This window comes from Copadichromis virginalis, linkage group LG9 (assembly GCF_057382275.1).
Source record: "Copadichromis virginalis isolate Kocher_CV1m ecotype Utaka linkage group LG9, C_Virginalis_male_GT1.1, whole genome shotgun sequence".
Taxonomy (NCBI): domain Eukaryota; kingdom Metazoa; phylum Chordata; class Actinopteri; order Cichliformes; family Cichlidae; genus Copadichromis; species Copadichromis virginalis.
In genome coordinates, this window is record NC_140626.1 from 18,061,995 (window position 1) to 18,075,795 (window position 13,801).

Genomic DNA, 13,801 nt, shown 5'->3' on the forward strand with positions numbered 1-13,801 from the left:
ACCTAGCTCTGTCTGACATTTCTTCCTGTTAAAAAGTAGTTTTTCCTCCTTGTTTTTTTGTTTGTTTTTTTACATTCATGAAAATACCAGTCAAGCAATTGAAGCATTCAAGCAATAAGAAGGTGCAGAAGTATATGGATTTTTCATTTACACTGTTTTGGAGTTCTACAGGTTTTAAAGATTCTCTTGGTACAACATGACTAGAAATGTCTTTTTAGTTTTTAGGAAATTTGTTTAAATCCTTGTTGATGGTTTGAATACCAAACTGCATTGTTTGGTTATTTGTTTGCTTTTTTTAACTGTTAAATACAAATAAAAGTACATTTTATTTTTTTAAAAAGAGAGGGTGCCGTGGAGGTCTTTGATGTTACAGATCTAATTAGATCTGTTTCAGTGAGAAGAAACAATTGTCACATGAGTGGATGACTGAAATGTCTTCTCAGGCCAGCATTAACCACATCACATGGATACATCACAGTATTGACATCACAGAATGAGCTAAAGTTACTGTAAGTGTCTTCCACAGATGGCTGTGTACAGCAGCATGATTTCCCATTCATTTGTATTATAGTGGGTGGTTGTTAGTAATGAGGCGTAATTATAAATGTGTGCTTGTTCAGTATTTTGTTCCTCCTGTCCTGCTTGTTTTGGTAAAAGGAAGTAGACTACAAAAGGCATTTGATTAAAAAAATAAATAAAAATGAAGGAACAGAGCATGCCAACAATTCAGTCATTATTCACAGAAGCATTGGTGTCGTGTGGTATGTGAAGCCTGGCCTCAACAATCCAGGTTCATTATTTCAAACTCCACCCACTTAATAAAGCATATTTCTCAGCACTGCTAACAATGGCGAGTTTTGTAATGTACTACAAGTGCTACACTGCACAAGATCAGAAGAAAAATAGCCACAACCTTTTAAAAGTAATGGACAAATAAAACTGTGGGAAAGCTATTAAGTACAAACGTCTTCTAAGGGTCCAATTGTTACTTGTTGAAATACATAAATACATTGTAATTCTTTAATTATGGTAAATGGTACCAAAAGTTCATACTGGATCAACTAATCATGCTAAAAGCTACATATATATGTGTAGGTTATCATTGATCCAGGTTTTGGCAGGTGGGGGAGTCCCAGGTATTTAAACCCTAGTGAGGGTTGTCCCTGGACACCGTGGAGGGTTATATGACCCTGGACAGGTTGCCAGTCTGTCGTAAGGTTAACACAAATATAATGTCAATAGACGTAAAAATTAAAATAGTATAGATGTTGCTCCATAAATGGGCTGTAAAATAAAATAATAGCAGTTGCATATAACATTATTTCTAATGGAGACACTGCAAAAGATAAACCTGGATAATTATTTAATTATTACATTTTTGTGTAGCTCATGTACTATTATGTCATGCAATTTTTAAAAAAATCATGTGAAAAAAATACATATACATTTATTAGTATCACAAAGTTACAGTTTAAAGGTGTAATTTTTGGAGGCAGAAAAGCTCTGTTTAATGTTTTCTTTATCCAAACTTATTAAACATACGTAACAAAAAAAACAAAACCCAAACAACTAAAAAAAATCAGTAAATTTTCCTGAGATAATTTTAAGTTGTTCATTAAATTATACTTGTACAGATGTATAACACATTTCTCCGCACATCAAATCACAGGCTCTGCGCATGTGTGTTAACAGACGACCCGGAAGTGGCACAGCTTTATAAAGAAAGGAATCTTTTCAGTAAGGAGGCGGACGTTGTAGAACGTCGAGAAGGTGAGAGTCCTCGCTTTGGTCTTATAATAATCAATCAATCATTCGCGAATGTATTTTAATTTTGAAAAGAAAGCCTTTTCTTTAGCTGCAGTGCGTTTCATTCGATTCCTGTGAAGCAATGACTCAGAATATGTGTTAAACGAACGTTTTGCTAATGATCTTAATAGTGTGCAATGTCACCTGGCTTTTCAATGCACTCTCTTGCCACCATGTTTCACTGTTATAGTTAGCCGTAAAACATATATGTAATGCTTTTATTTTTGCCCAATCTTAATAATAACAACGCATTCTGCGTTATTATTAAGATTGGGCCTGCAAGTGTAAGTTCACTTAGAGCTGGTACATGATGTAACCTTCAGGAACCACTCCCCAACGGCTTCTTGTTTTAGAACTTTATTTATTTATTTATTTAATGAACTTTATTGGACAAACAAAGAGTATACAACATACAAACAGATGAAGTATACAAAAGAACAGAACATGAACACACAAAACCAGGGCTAAAATTCTTGCTTCATTCCTGCTTGCTCTGGTAATGTTTTATAAATGTATGTAAGCCTTATCCTTAATGGAGGGAGGATTTATTTGAAGATCATTGAATTAAACTATGTTACTTGCTGGCTGTAAGATGCACTGCAGCAGGAAGTACTTGTATTATCTGCAGGCTGACAAAATGTCTTCAAAGGACGTGACACATGGGGAAATCTTCCTCCTTTGAGTAAACCACACATGGCATGTTTCAATAGAAAGATTAGTAAATACGGTAACTCATAAGGAAGCAGACATCATTTAGATAGCACAAATATTTTTAGCTTATTTTTTCAGTATATATTTCCTGGTTACGTTCTTGGTGTTTTTAAATGCCAAAAAAAAAATGATGAAACGTTTTTGTTGTGTGGTGCCTTTATGTGATAAACTTGGTCACTGATATTAGTCGACCAACAATTACAGTTTTTTTTTTTCTGATGTTTGCTGGTATGATAATGTTCCATAGTTTCATTTCAGTACAGTTTGTCCAGCAGAGAGACATAAACTATTACATCTTTAGTACTGGCTGTAATATTACTCCCCTGTAAGTTGATTAGAAAACTAAACATTGCTAGTATGAACCACTCGTGCCAACCATTGGGTGCGCTGGTTAACTGATGGATGTAATATATTAAGAAGCAGGCTGCTCCTGTTTGTTACAGGCCCACATCTTGTAGATGAGAGGGCTGGATAGCAGAAAGAGATGCTGTAATTCTGCACTGCACAGATCTCATTCTTCCCTTATACAGAGTATATAGTTAAACAGATTCTCACTCTATATGCACTTTGAGCCACATAGTGTTAATAAAACAAATTTCAACAACAAACAGCACAGCCTTCATAAGGTGACACAGTATTGTATGCCAAGCAGAGCTGTAAACTGCATGGTACTGTAAAGACAATTGAATACTATTCTTTATCCTTATTTTACTTGAGAACTGGCTCAATTACTTATTTTCTGTTAACTTGTCGTCTGTGCGGGACCACAGGAGACAGCCCCTGCAGCTCTGCGCTGGCTTTTTTTTTTTTTTTTTTTTTTTTTTTTTTTGATACCAGATGTCCTTCCTGACCCCTTAAGGGATTTGTGTCTCCTCCATTATCGTCCAAGTCTTTCCTGCACATATTTGCATTCTTTGCATTCCCAAAAACAACCAGAAAAGCCAAATCCTGTGTGATCCACAGCTCAGATAGAGAATACCGTGTATATAAAACAAGGTTTTACTGTATATAAAATAAGGTTTTTAAGGCAGTTAGTGTAGAGGAAACACTCCACCCAGCAATTCCATGAATAGCTGCTCTGTTACCTGACTTGCTGCACGTCCTCCTTTTTCTTTTTTTCCCCCCCCCTCCCTTCTCTCTCGTGCGCTCTCCTGGCCCCTCTCTCTTTGCTGCCCACTGCCTCATCGCCTCTTTGTTCTATATTCTGTTTTTAGAACAACAACAAAACCAGGAGCGATGGATCAGATGAGATTGGCGTTTAACGGCGTGGTACGTTCACAGCCTACATTTTGCACATTGTCACGTCTTTATCATTGTTTGTATCATGAGCAAACTGATAAAACGGAAGCAATCGCAAAGTGACAAGCTTTGTTTAGCTTTTTTTTTTAATTTTTTATTTTTTATTAAAAACAACTGTAGCATTGTCACTACTTATGGAGCTGCTGAATCTGGAGCGTGTCGCTCTCATAGTTTTCACTCTGATCTTCTCCAGGTTAGAAGTGTGCGTTACAGCAGGTTCCCCCTGCAGCCCACAGAGAATGGAGAAAGGCATCTGGAGGTCAAACTGTCTGAAGATGGCACTGAGGAGTTTACAGACGTGGAGGCCGAGGGCTCACCAAGCTTCAGGCCGGCACCTCAAAATTATAGCCAGTGTTCCATTGCCTTCCTGCTCCTGGGAACCCTGCTGATATTGATCGTTGGTAGGTTATGCTCTGAAAACCTCTTATACTAATCCAAGTCTACAGAAAGGAAAATGACTCTTTATGTACTTTGTATGTACTACATTTTAATCGGTTTTGGTGTGTGCTGTGTCTTCCAGGCTATCTGGTTGGTTATATCAGTCACAGTAAACCTAAAGTGGAGTTGCTGAACTGCAGCCCAGTGACACAAGCTCCAGTTGCACAACCTGCAGAGGTTGAGATGGACTTCAAGAACATCTCTCAACTTCTTGCGAGGAAAATGACCAGGGAGGCCTTTCAAAAGACTCTAGGGTACACTGAATACGCACACACCTTCAAACCAAACACACATTTAATGTCAATCATTTCAAGACTAAACTGAGATGCCAACAGAAAAAGTAAATAAGATGTCCTTTCTGCAGGGACTTTGAAAATCCCGGGTGTTCAGCAGGAAGTGATAAAGACATGAGTTTGGCAAACAGCATCTTTGATGAATTCAAGAAACTAGAGATGGATCCCTGGACAGACATCCACTATGTTCAGCTGCCGATCCCAGACAGGTACCTGGAACTTAAAAAAAAAAAAAACGTTTTTTATTTAATTAAATGATTGTGGCATTAATTCAGAGGGAGGCTTTCTATCTCTGTGATTTCCTGATTTGAGTTTTGCACACCAAACTGTTTAGTGTAAAAGGAGGAGTTACAAAATCAAAAAAAATAAATTCTACAAATTACACCTGGATTTGTCCATTGACATTTTCTAATGCTTCATTATAAGTTGTATATTTGTTAAATAAACACTGGAACACACATGCATGTTTGTGACGAGAAATGGATTGAAATGTCACAAACCTGTAAAATAAAGTGTGTCCAAGGAAAATAATTTTTAACAGGTTCTTGCCTTCTCCTTTGCAGCCAGAATCCAAACAAGGTTCAGTTTGGTTCAGAAGATTTCAGCCTTACTGGGTATCTGGCCTACAGCGCTACAGACAGAGTTCAGGTGAGCCTAAAGCTTTGGCAAAGAACCACCTTAGTTTCACTTTCTGAAACCTGTGACACAAACCACGAATGTCAGAAGATTTGTAGTTAGGACTGTTGTTCAGAAACCTTGTGTATCTTGTTAATTTAACTAACTGCTATTAATTGGTATTTACAGGGCAAACTTGTGTACGGCAACTATGGGCGTAAAGAGGACCTGGATATCGTGAATAAAAATAAGGTTGAGTTAAAAGGCTGCGTGCTGCTCGTCCGTGCTGGAAAGATCAGTTTTGCAGAGCAGGTATGTGTGCATGATGAAGATGGTGTAGGTAGGGCAGCAGAGTGAAGCGTTAGAAAAATGAATTCTACTTGTGAGTAACTCAAATTTAACTGCAACTTTGAGGAAATGGGTTCAGTTACTCACAGCTGGTTGTCAAAGTTTTCTTTAAATTGAAAAACTTTCAATTTAATTCAGCTTAAACTTTTATCTTTTACATTGATCAGCCTTCACTTGGAAGGCTTTGAGATTCATTTACATTAAGGAAGCTGACGAGCAGGTTTTGTTCCAGGAACAAAATTTAGTTTTTTGTTTTTTTTGTTTTTTTTTTTTCCTCCCCTTCTTTCAGGTGGCCAATGCTGCAGATAGAGGGGCGTCTGCTGTTCTGATCTACCCCGATGAAGCTGATTACAATTATGTAGCTGACACTGTGCTCTATGGACATGTGAGTTTGTAAAATAAGTCAAGTAGGCAGTAAAGTGTTGTTTTGTTATGATAGTGGAATTTCCCCCCCCCCTTTACCTGAATCTGTGTTTTCATGTCCCCTTCAGGTCCATCTGGGCTCAGGTGACCCCTACACCCCTGGATTCCCCTCCTTTAACCACACCCAGTTTCCCCCAACTCGGTCATCTGGCCTCCCCGAAATCCCAGCCCAGACTATCACCCGCAGTGTTGCTGTAAAACTTCTTCAGTAAGGCCACACACAGATCAATGCAGACATGAACAGTGTTCTACAGATTAAGAAACATTCATGTTTACCCGCTGTGTGATGACCATGATGATCATGGCTCAGCATCAGTTAAACAGGACAGCTGCCAGACACCTCAGTTCAGTATATATCTGCCACAGTTAAAACTTTTTTCATTTGTGTTCTTTTAGGAAAATTGGTGGTCCTGAACCAGATGAAACAAGTGGTTTTAAAGGTGGATTCAAGCAAGTGTCTTACAGGCTGGGAGGCGTTGAGAACATCACTGTTGAGGTCAACAATAAGCTGGTGAACAAGGAGATCCATAATGTGTTTGGGGTGATCAAAGGATTTGATGATCCTGGTAAGACTAAACTTTTATTTGGCGTGACTTAGCTTTTGCTTAGTCTTAGGCCAAGACGTGTGACATTAAGATGGATTTGTTCATGAATCTGCAGATCGCTACATTGTACTGGGAGCTCAGAGGGATGCCTGGGGTAGCGGCTACGCCAGAGCCACTGTTGGCACCTCAGTACTGGTGCAGCTGGCCAAAGCTTTCCGTGAAATGGTCGAGAATGGTAAGGAATAAAAACAAAATGCTATACAAACAACAGTTGGTGGGACTGGGTACACTGGACTGCAGTGCAAGAAGTATCATGTCGTCTATAGATGGGTTCAGGCCCAAGAGAAGCCTGGTGTTTGCGAGCTGGAGTGCAGGAGAATATGGAAGTGTTGGCGCTACAGAGTGGCTGGAGGTGAGAACTGAATACCTTTTGAAAGGAAATGCCTGCTGTGTTGATAGTGTTTTAACATGTCTCATCTGTTTGTTTGTTTCCTTTTTAAGGGTTATATGGCCTCTATTGACAAAAAAGTGTTCACCTACATAAGCCTGGATGGGGTTGTCATGGGTATGTAGACAAATTTACACATGCAGGACATCTCAGCACTTAAACGGTGGCATTTGTCAGTTGACCTCTTTTGGTGTGTGTGTGTGTGTGTGTGTGTGTGTGTGTGTGTGTGTGTGTGTGTGTGTGTGTGTGTGTGTGTGTGTGTGGGTTTTTTTTTTTTTTTTTTTTTTCTTTTTTTTTTTTTTCTTTTCTCTCCTTTACAAGGTAAGGGGGGCTTTATGGCCTCAGCAAGTCCACTGCTCTACAGCCTCCTTGAGACCACGATGAAAGAGGTATTACACTGATTCATAGTGATACACGTTTCGTACAAATGGATAGTTTGTGCTGACTGTAATCTGCCTTGTTCTTAAAGGTTAATAGTCCTGTTGGTGCTGGCACGGTGTACAACATGGCAGGAGAAACAATGTGGGAGGCTAATGTGTAAGTAGGAAACCAGTGTAGTGAAATGAACCACAGTGCATAAAACTTTAGTCAAGTAATAGAGAGGAACACTCTTGCATATGAAGGGTACAAATGGATTTACTATAAACAGGCCCCTGGACAATATTTGACTGATGATGATTGATTGTACTCTGAGATTGCACACCTTCATTTATTAAACTATCTGGCTGATGAGCTAGTCCTAAAACATTAAATATACATTTGCAAGTCGAAGCTTTTATGTAGGCAAAATTAAAGTGTGTGTGTGTGTGTGTGTGAGTGAGAATATGTATATTTTCAAAGTTGGCAAAGGTGATCTTTAGGGCTGCCACGATTAGTCGACGTAATCGTGATTAGTCGACTATCAAAATCGTCGACGACTGATTTAATAGTCGACGCGTCGTTTGAAGCTTTGTAAGATCACAAAAGATGCAGGAATAAGTAGTAGGATTTAAGAGTGTAATAACGGACTGAAACAGAAGATGGCAGCACTGCATGTACAAGGATGCCAGCTGCCGTTAAATCCCGAAGAAGTAGCTCTGTCCCAGAATTCATAGCACAGCCCAGCTCAGTTTCCAACAATGGCGGCAGCTAGTTAGTTTTAATATTACTCTTATTATTCTTTCTGGGTCACAAAATAAACGTTTAACATATTTTCAGGCGAGAATGTAACTGTGTAAATCTCAAATATCTGCTCAGTTTATCAAGACACCACATATTTTCAAAAGTGCTCTGACGTTTTCGGAGACGTCTGTTACCCACTAGCTCGATAGCTAGCCGGGGGCAAGGCTCACTAGAGCCCGTGAGAACACTGGACTCCTGGCAAATCGTTTTCAAACCCACCGCCATCTTTCACTAATCAGGTTAAACATGATATACAAGTCATTTAGATAACTTAAAAATGTTATTGTTTGGCTTTTTTTTTTTTTTTTTTTTAGTATTTTATTTGTTCCTGAGTAAATCTGTTTGGCTGAGATTAAAGTTATAGTTTTTACACAGCTGAATAAAAGTCAGACAACTGATTATCAGAAGTGTGAGATGCTCGAGAATATACTCCGGTGTCCTGTTAGATTTTAGATAGCAAGGAGTTTATTAAACACCACCGAAACAAACTATCATCTTGTCTTTATTTTTAGTTAGCACATACCTTAAACACTTAAAGCTGTAAGCTAATGATAGTTATATAAGAGCAGATGCTGCTAGTGCAATAAGCTGTACGTTTTACGTCCAATGGATGCATGATCTGATTAGTCGACTAATCGCAAAAATAATCGGTGACTAGTCGACTATCAAAATAATCGTTTGTGGCAGCCCTAGTGATCTTAAATAGTTTGTACAGTAAAACGACTCTAATAATCAGTGAAATCTGATGTTCTTTAAGCTTGCAAATTTCTGCCAGTTATCAGAATCCAGATATTTTCACATGTTGGTGCAGTTTTATAACCACCCTCTTGAGACAAAAGCTTGAGCTTCACACGGCTCTGAATGCCATAACGAGTGGAATATTGCTTAATATGGTCATTCCAGGTATTCCGGTTGTAACCCCAATCCACCTGTTGTTCGAAAGTGGGGAACCAATTGGAAGTAAGGAAGAGGAGCTAAAATGGCTCGTTTCAGACAGGATGAGCTGAGTGACTACACAAAGGCTCTGTATAAGATTAAAAAATATTAATAAGTGTGAGTCCTACAAAGCTGTTCTACTAGAGCCAAAAATAAGTATAATTGGCCCCTTTAAAATAACTGTCTAAACACTTATAAAAATGACTCTAAAGCAGTTATTTCATAGCAGATAATCAGGGATTACTTTGTTTCTTTCTGTTTTACCCATCTACAATAACTTTTTTTTTTTTTTCTTTTTCTTCTTCTTCTTCTTTCCCTGCATGCAGAATGAGACCGATGACAATAGATGACCCAGCCTATCCCTTCTTGGCTTTCTCTGGAATTCCCTCAGTCTCCTTTCACTTCATCAAACCAAATGTGAGGGGTGGTTCATTTATATATTTAAAACAAACAAACAAACAAAAAAAAAAAGTCTGCTTGTCGTTTTAAACATTAAGCAAACAGTGATGTGTATTGAACTGTCTGTATGTTTCTCCACTTAAGTCTGAGGTCTACACTTATTATGGCACTCAATTGGACACCATGGACCAACTTAACTATGAAACCAACAATCAAACCAACGAGATCACGGCGATAGCAGCGCAGTTTGCTGGTCAGATGGCCCTGCACCTGGTTCACGACCACCTGCTGAGCTTGGATGTGAACCGGTACAGCAAAACTCTCACCAAGGCTGTGGTGGGCGTCTACAAACACATCCGGCTGCTCTCGCAGGTTGGCGTCTTCCTGACTCTTTTTGTTTCATTTTTATCCATGTTATGAATTTCATGTGATTAAGAATATTTGTTTTGTCTGGTGAAGGATTTGAGTCCCAGCTGGTTGAACCGTGCACGAGGCTCCTTCCAGCGTGCTGCCAGTAACCTCTACAATGACATTGCCAACACCAACTTGGATGACAAAGAAGCCTGTCGAATCCTCAACAACAGGATCATGATGGTAATGCATGTATTACAAGACCTCTGCTGGGTCGTGTGTTGTAATTTAAAAAAACTATACATTTTGAAAATACTTTTCTGCTCCGTACCCCTCATTTGTTCAGGTTTGATGAACCTCAATCTAATTTGTCTCTCCCCTCTCATTCCTAATTTTTGTAAGTTGTAATACCTAAAGCTCAACTGTGAGCTTGACGAGCATGCAAAACATCTGTGGCCCTAGTTTTCCTCTTTTACTAAAAGAGGAAAACTAAGGCCACATGGAATTGTAAGCTCAGTCAGTTTATAGATGTCACAGATGCTGACAGACCAAGCTTGGCGTCTGTGTTGCAGTGCTGTGCTCGCATCAGAAAATGTTGGTTTACACAAGATTGTCATTAACCAAAAGCTCAGACATGCCATTTTGTTACTTAGCAGAAGAGTTTTAAGTTCAAACAAACAAAACAAAAAAACTACAAGATGCTGGATTTTGTATTTTAATTACAAAAAAAACTAGTGATGTGGTTTGACCCAACTTAAAATATTGTGCAAAAAATCTTGAGCACAATATTCTAAGGTTCCTTGCTTTATATTTTGATAGAAGAAATGGTAAGTGGGTGCATCGATTTATTGCAACGTGCAAACATGCATGGCATGGAAATGCATGCAATCTACACAAGTGGCCGACGTTGTTTTATGGCACCTTATCTGTTAGTTACTGTGTAGTGACGTCCTGGTGTCTTATATCCCAGCTGATGGAAATGAATAAAAAGCTGGGACTCTTTTTCTACACCTAGTCTAGCATTCTTTTCTGGAACCACAAGGAAAAAATGAGCAAGAGCTATTCTGTAGTTACTAATTATGTGAATTTTTGTTTTTTAACTAAAGGTTGAGCACAGCCTCCTCTCCCCATACGTCTCACCTTTTAAGGTTCCCTTCCGTCACCTACTGTTTGGCCGAGGCTCCCACACTCTGGCGTCCATTGCTGAGACTACTGACGTGGATGAACTCCACACCCAGCTGGCCTTAGCCACCTGGAACTTGCAGGGATGTGCCAATGCCATGGTGGGAAACATCTGGGACCTCGATGAAGAAATTTAAATTGGTGGGACGCAGAGATGTGAGGGTGGGAGTTGTGTGTTTGCATGTGTATTTTTTGGAAAGTAAATCATAGCGCTCCAATATCAGCACTTAAAAGCACAAGCCGTTAATCAGAAACCCCAACCTTTGTTATAGGCTCATGCTCAGATTTCAGGGGAATTCAAATCAATTCCACAAATAGTCTCGAAGAGGACAGTGTTAAAGTGTAGGGCTGAAAACTGTGAACAAGGATTACTTGAAGAAATGAAATGCTACTGACAAATCCACCTCCTCTCAAGTAGACTCGAAGCCCTTGCTGCGACCACTTGCCATCAAAGCACTAAAAGACCTTATATGTATTTGTTTTTTTAATTATTTATCAGTGGCAGTGTCCACTATAAAGCTGTTTGTCTTTTTATACGACATTATCGGAAGCAGTGTCTTCCATAATTATGACGGTTATACTGTCGAAACCTACGGCAGTATCTGCTACAGAAATGACTCCAAATGTTGCTGGGAAAAAAAGACCCAGATAAAGTTTAATCTTTCTACCCTCTTTTTCTTCCTTTAGCGTTGAGCTGCTGTAAAAGCAGGCTTTCACAAATAGACTGACATAAGTGCATCTGTGGAGAAATTAAGGGTATAAAAATTGTATCTTGGTAGATTAAAAAAAATGTATTTAATGAGATTTTTCCAATGCCTGACTAAAGCTGGCAAGGAAACAAAAAAATTGTCTGCAGTTTGTGGAAAATTGTTTATTTATCACAAGCAAAGAGGTTTATTCTGCAATTGGTGACAAAGTGAATGTCAAATAAGGTTTAAAAAAAACAAACAAAAGCAATGCAGGCACAATACTAAATCCTCTGAGCTCAAAGAGACCTTTATGTTGCACTGTCTACTTTGGAGCATTTAATGAGTTGTAATATTTTTATCGGGAGCAGTGCCTTCCATAATTAAACCGCATTATCGGGAGCAGTGCCTTCCATAATTAAACCGCATTATCGGGAGCAGTGCCTTCCATAATGATAAACAGTGACGGTAGTTTTTGCCTACCATGGTGTGTTTTTTGTATACGTGTATTTATCGAGAGCAGTGTCTCTCATATTTCACTTGAAAAGTGGAACAACTTATCGGGAACAGTGTTTCCCAGAGTTTTATACTTTATTTATTTGTTTTGGGCTTTTGTTTTGTGTGCATATAGGTATTGTCCTTCATAGAGTGTGTGCACTCTTCTGGTTCCTACTGTTTTTGTTTGTGCATACATTTCCTCTTTAATACTATTTCTAATCATAGTGAGCCTCATCTGGGCAGGATTGACAGTACAGGTCGAGGTAGAAAATGAGGACATTATTCCAAACGGCGCATAAACAAAGTCATCTAGATGAGGTGGTGGGAAAAGCAATTTGTCATTTGTATTGGTTATAAATCAGCTAGGAAAAACTCAATACTCACATTTCTAACTTTTCAATATGAATTGATAGTTCTGTGTCTATAGGGTTATTATAATCAGTAGGGGCTCATAGCCAATTAGGTTTAAATTGTGGCACCAATAAAAGTATACCAGTGTCAGTACCTGCATCAGATTCATAATTTTGCTCTTTGAGTTTAATCAGTTTTTCTTAATTTAATCAAATTGTAACTTGCTGATCCTCAAGGAGAAGTGGTTGGGAAAAGGAGAAAGGGGCTACACACCTAAATCTACCCTGCAGTAGCATATTGAAGCTTTTACAGGGTCTCGCTCTTTTAATAGCTGTGATGTCTATAACTACATTATTACTTTAATGTGACTTAGGCTTGCCTATCCTTCAAGGTTATTTTAAAATTCCGACATTTAATTGACATAACAGGGAAACTGCTGCTTTCATTATCATTTTTTTTTTTTTTTTTTTTAAATTACCTACTGCCTTCCCAGTGAATCCAGTCCATATGAGGCTTTTACTGCTTATACAATAATTCTAAGCACTGGAGGATGTTGAAATGAGTGCACTATAATCATTAAAGTTATAGCAACAAACCTGGTCTGTTAGCCTTGTGACCTCAAAACCTCTTTTCTTTGTTAGTGACTGAAAACACAAATGAATTCACTTGCATGGGTTTTCTCCTCACTGCATGTTACTAAAGTATAGCTCAGAGTGGAACAATATTACAGTTTCACTTGTCCAAATTAAATTTATTTGTGGTTGTTTGATCATAATTCCAACCTTTTGAATTGTTATCCCTGAATTAGTAGAGTTATAACCGTCAAGTTAAAATGTCATAAATCAGTACAGGATATTAAAAGCTACTAATCGTATCAAAAGGATCAGTCACTGAAAAACTGTTTCATTATTTAAGCGATTTCATTAGTTCAGCTACTCCTGTATTATCTTGCATCCATTACAAGAATAAGTTTCTCCACATCCTGAACTAGAAATGTGATCATTAGAAAATTTGTTTTGGCTCACTGTATTGCTGAAAAATACTGAGACTGATTTCTGTACTTCAGATGTTGTTGACATTCTTTATCGTGACATCCATGTTCAGTAGAAAATTGTAATAAACCCTTTGGCTTAGCATAAAGACTGTCTCGCTCCTTCATTGTCTTAATCCTTACGGTTTATGTTATAGCTAAAGGCAGGTTCAGCTTTGAGGGTTTTTTTTTTTTTTTTAAGTTTTTCTCCCTCTTCAGATGTTCAGTAAATTGAAGATTTACTGAACTAATTTTCTCATTAATAATTTTAAATTTCAATC

The 13,801-nt window shown here is 38.3% G+C and overlaps 1 protein-coding gene across 1 annotated transcript; it reads left to right on the forward strand.

Annotated features, from left to right (window-relative positions):
- The first annotated feature begins 1,711 nt into the window (after nucleotides 1-1,711).
- Nucleotides 1,712-13,624, forward strand: tfr1b (transferrin receptor 1b). Its single transcript, XM_085468000.1, has 19 exons — nucleotides 1,712-1,770; nucleotides 3,732-3,786; nucleotides 4,010-4,217; nucleotides 4,337-4,508; nucleotides 4,619-4,756; nucleotides 5,111-5,195; nucleotides 5,352-5,474; nucleotides 5,800-5,895; nucleotides 6,002-6,141; nucleotides 6,330-6,499; nucleotides 6,594-6,713; nucleotides 6,805-6,890; nucleotides 6,980-7,043; nucleotides 7,248-7,315; nucleotides 7,396-7,463; nucleotides 9,350-9,440; nucleotides 9,567-9,794; nucleotides 9,882-10,016; nucleotides 10,880-13,624. The coding sequence occupies exons 2-19, from the start codon at nucleotides 3,754-3,756 to the stop codon at nucleotides 11,090-11,092; spliced, it is 2,238 nt and encodes a 745-aa protein (XP_085324126.1). The 5' UTR covers nucleotides 1,712-1,770; nucleotides 3,732-3,753; the 3' UTR covers nucleotides 11,093-13,624.
- Nucleotides 13,625-13,801: the final 177 nt, after the last annotated feature.

Excerpts from the sequence above, each read along its gene's own strand:
- tfr1b (XM_085468000.1), top strand. The coding sequence starts at position 3,754 with ATGGATCAGATGAGATTGGCGTTTAACGGCGTG. Across the intron at positions 4,218-4,336 it reads CCTGCTGATATTGATCGTTG|GCTATCTGGTTGGTTATATC; the intron begins GTAGGTTATGCT and ends TGTGTCTTCCAG. Across the intron at positions 6,714-6,804 it reads CCGTGAAATGGTCGAGAATG|ATGGGTTCAGGCCCAAGAGA; the intron begins GTAAGGAATAAA and ends TGTCGTCTATAG.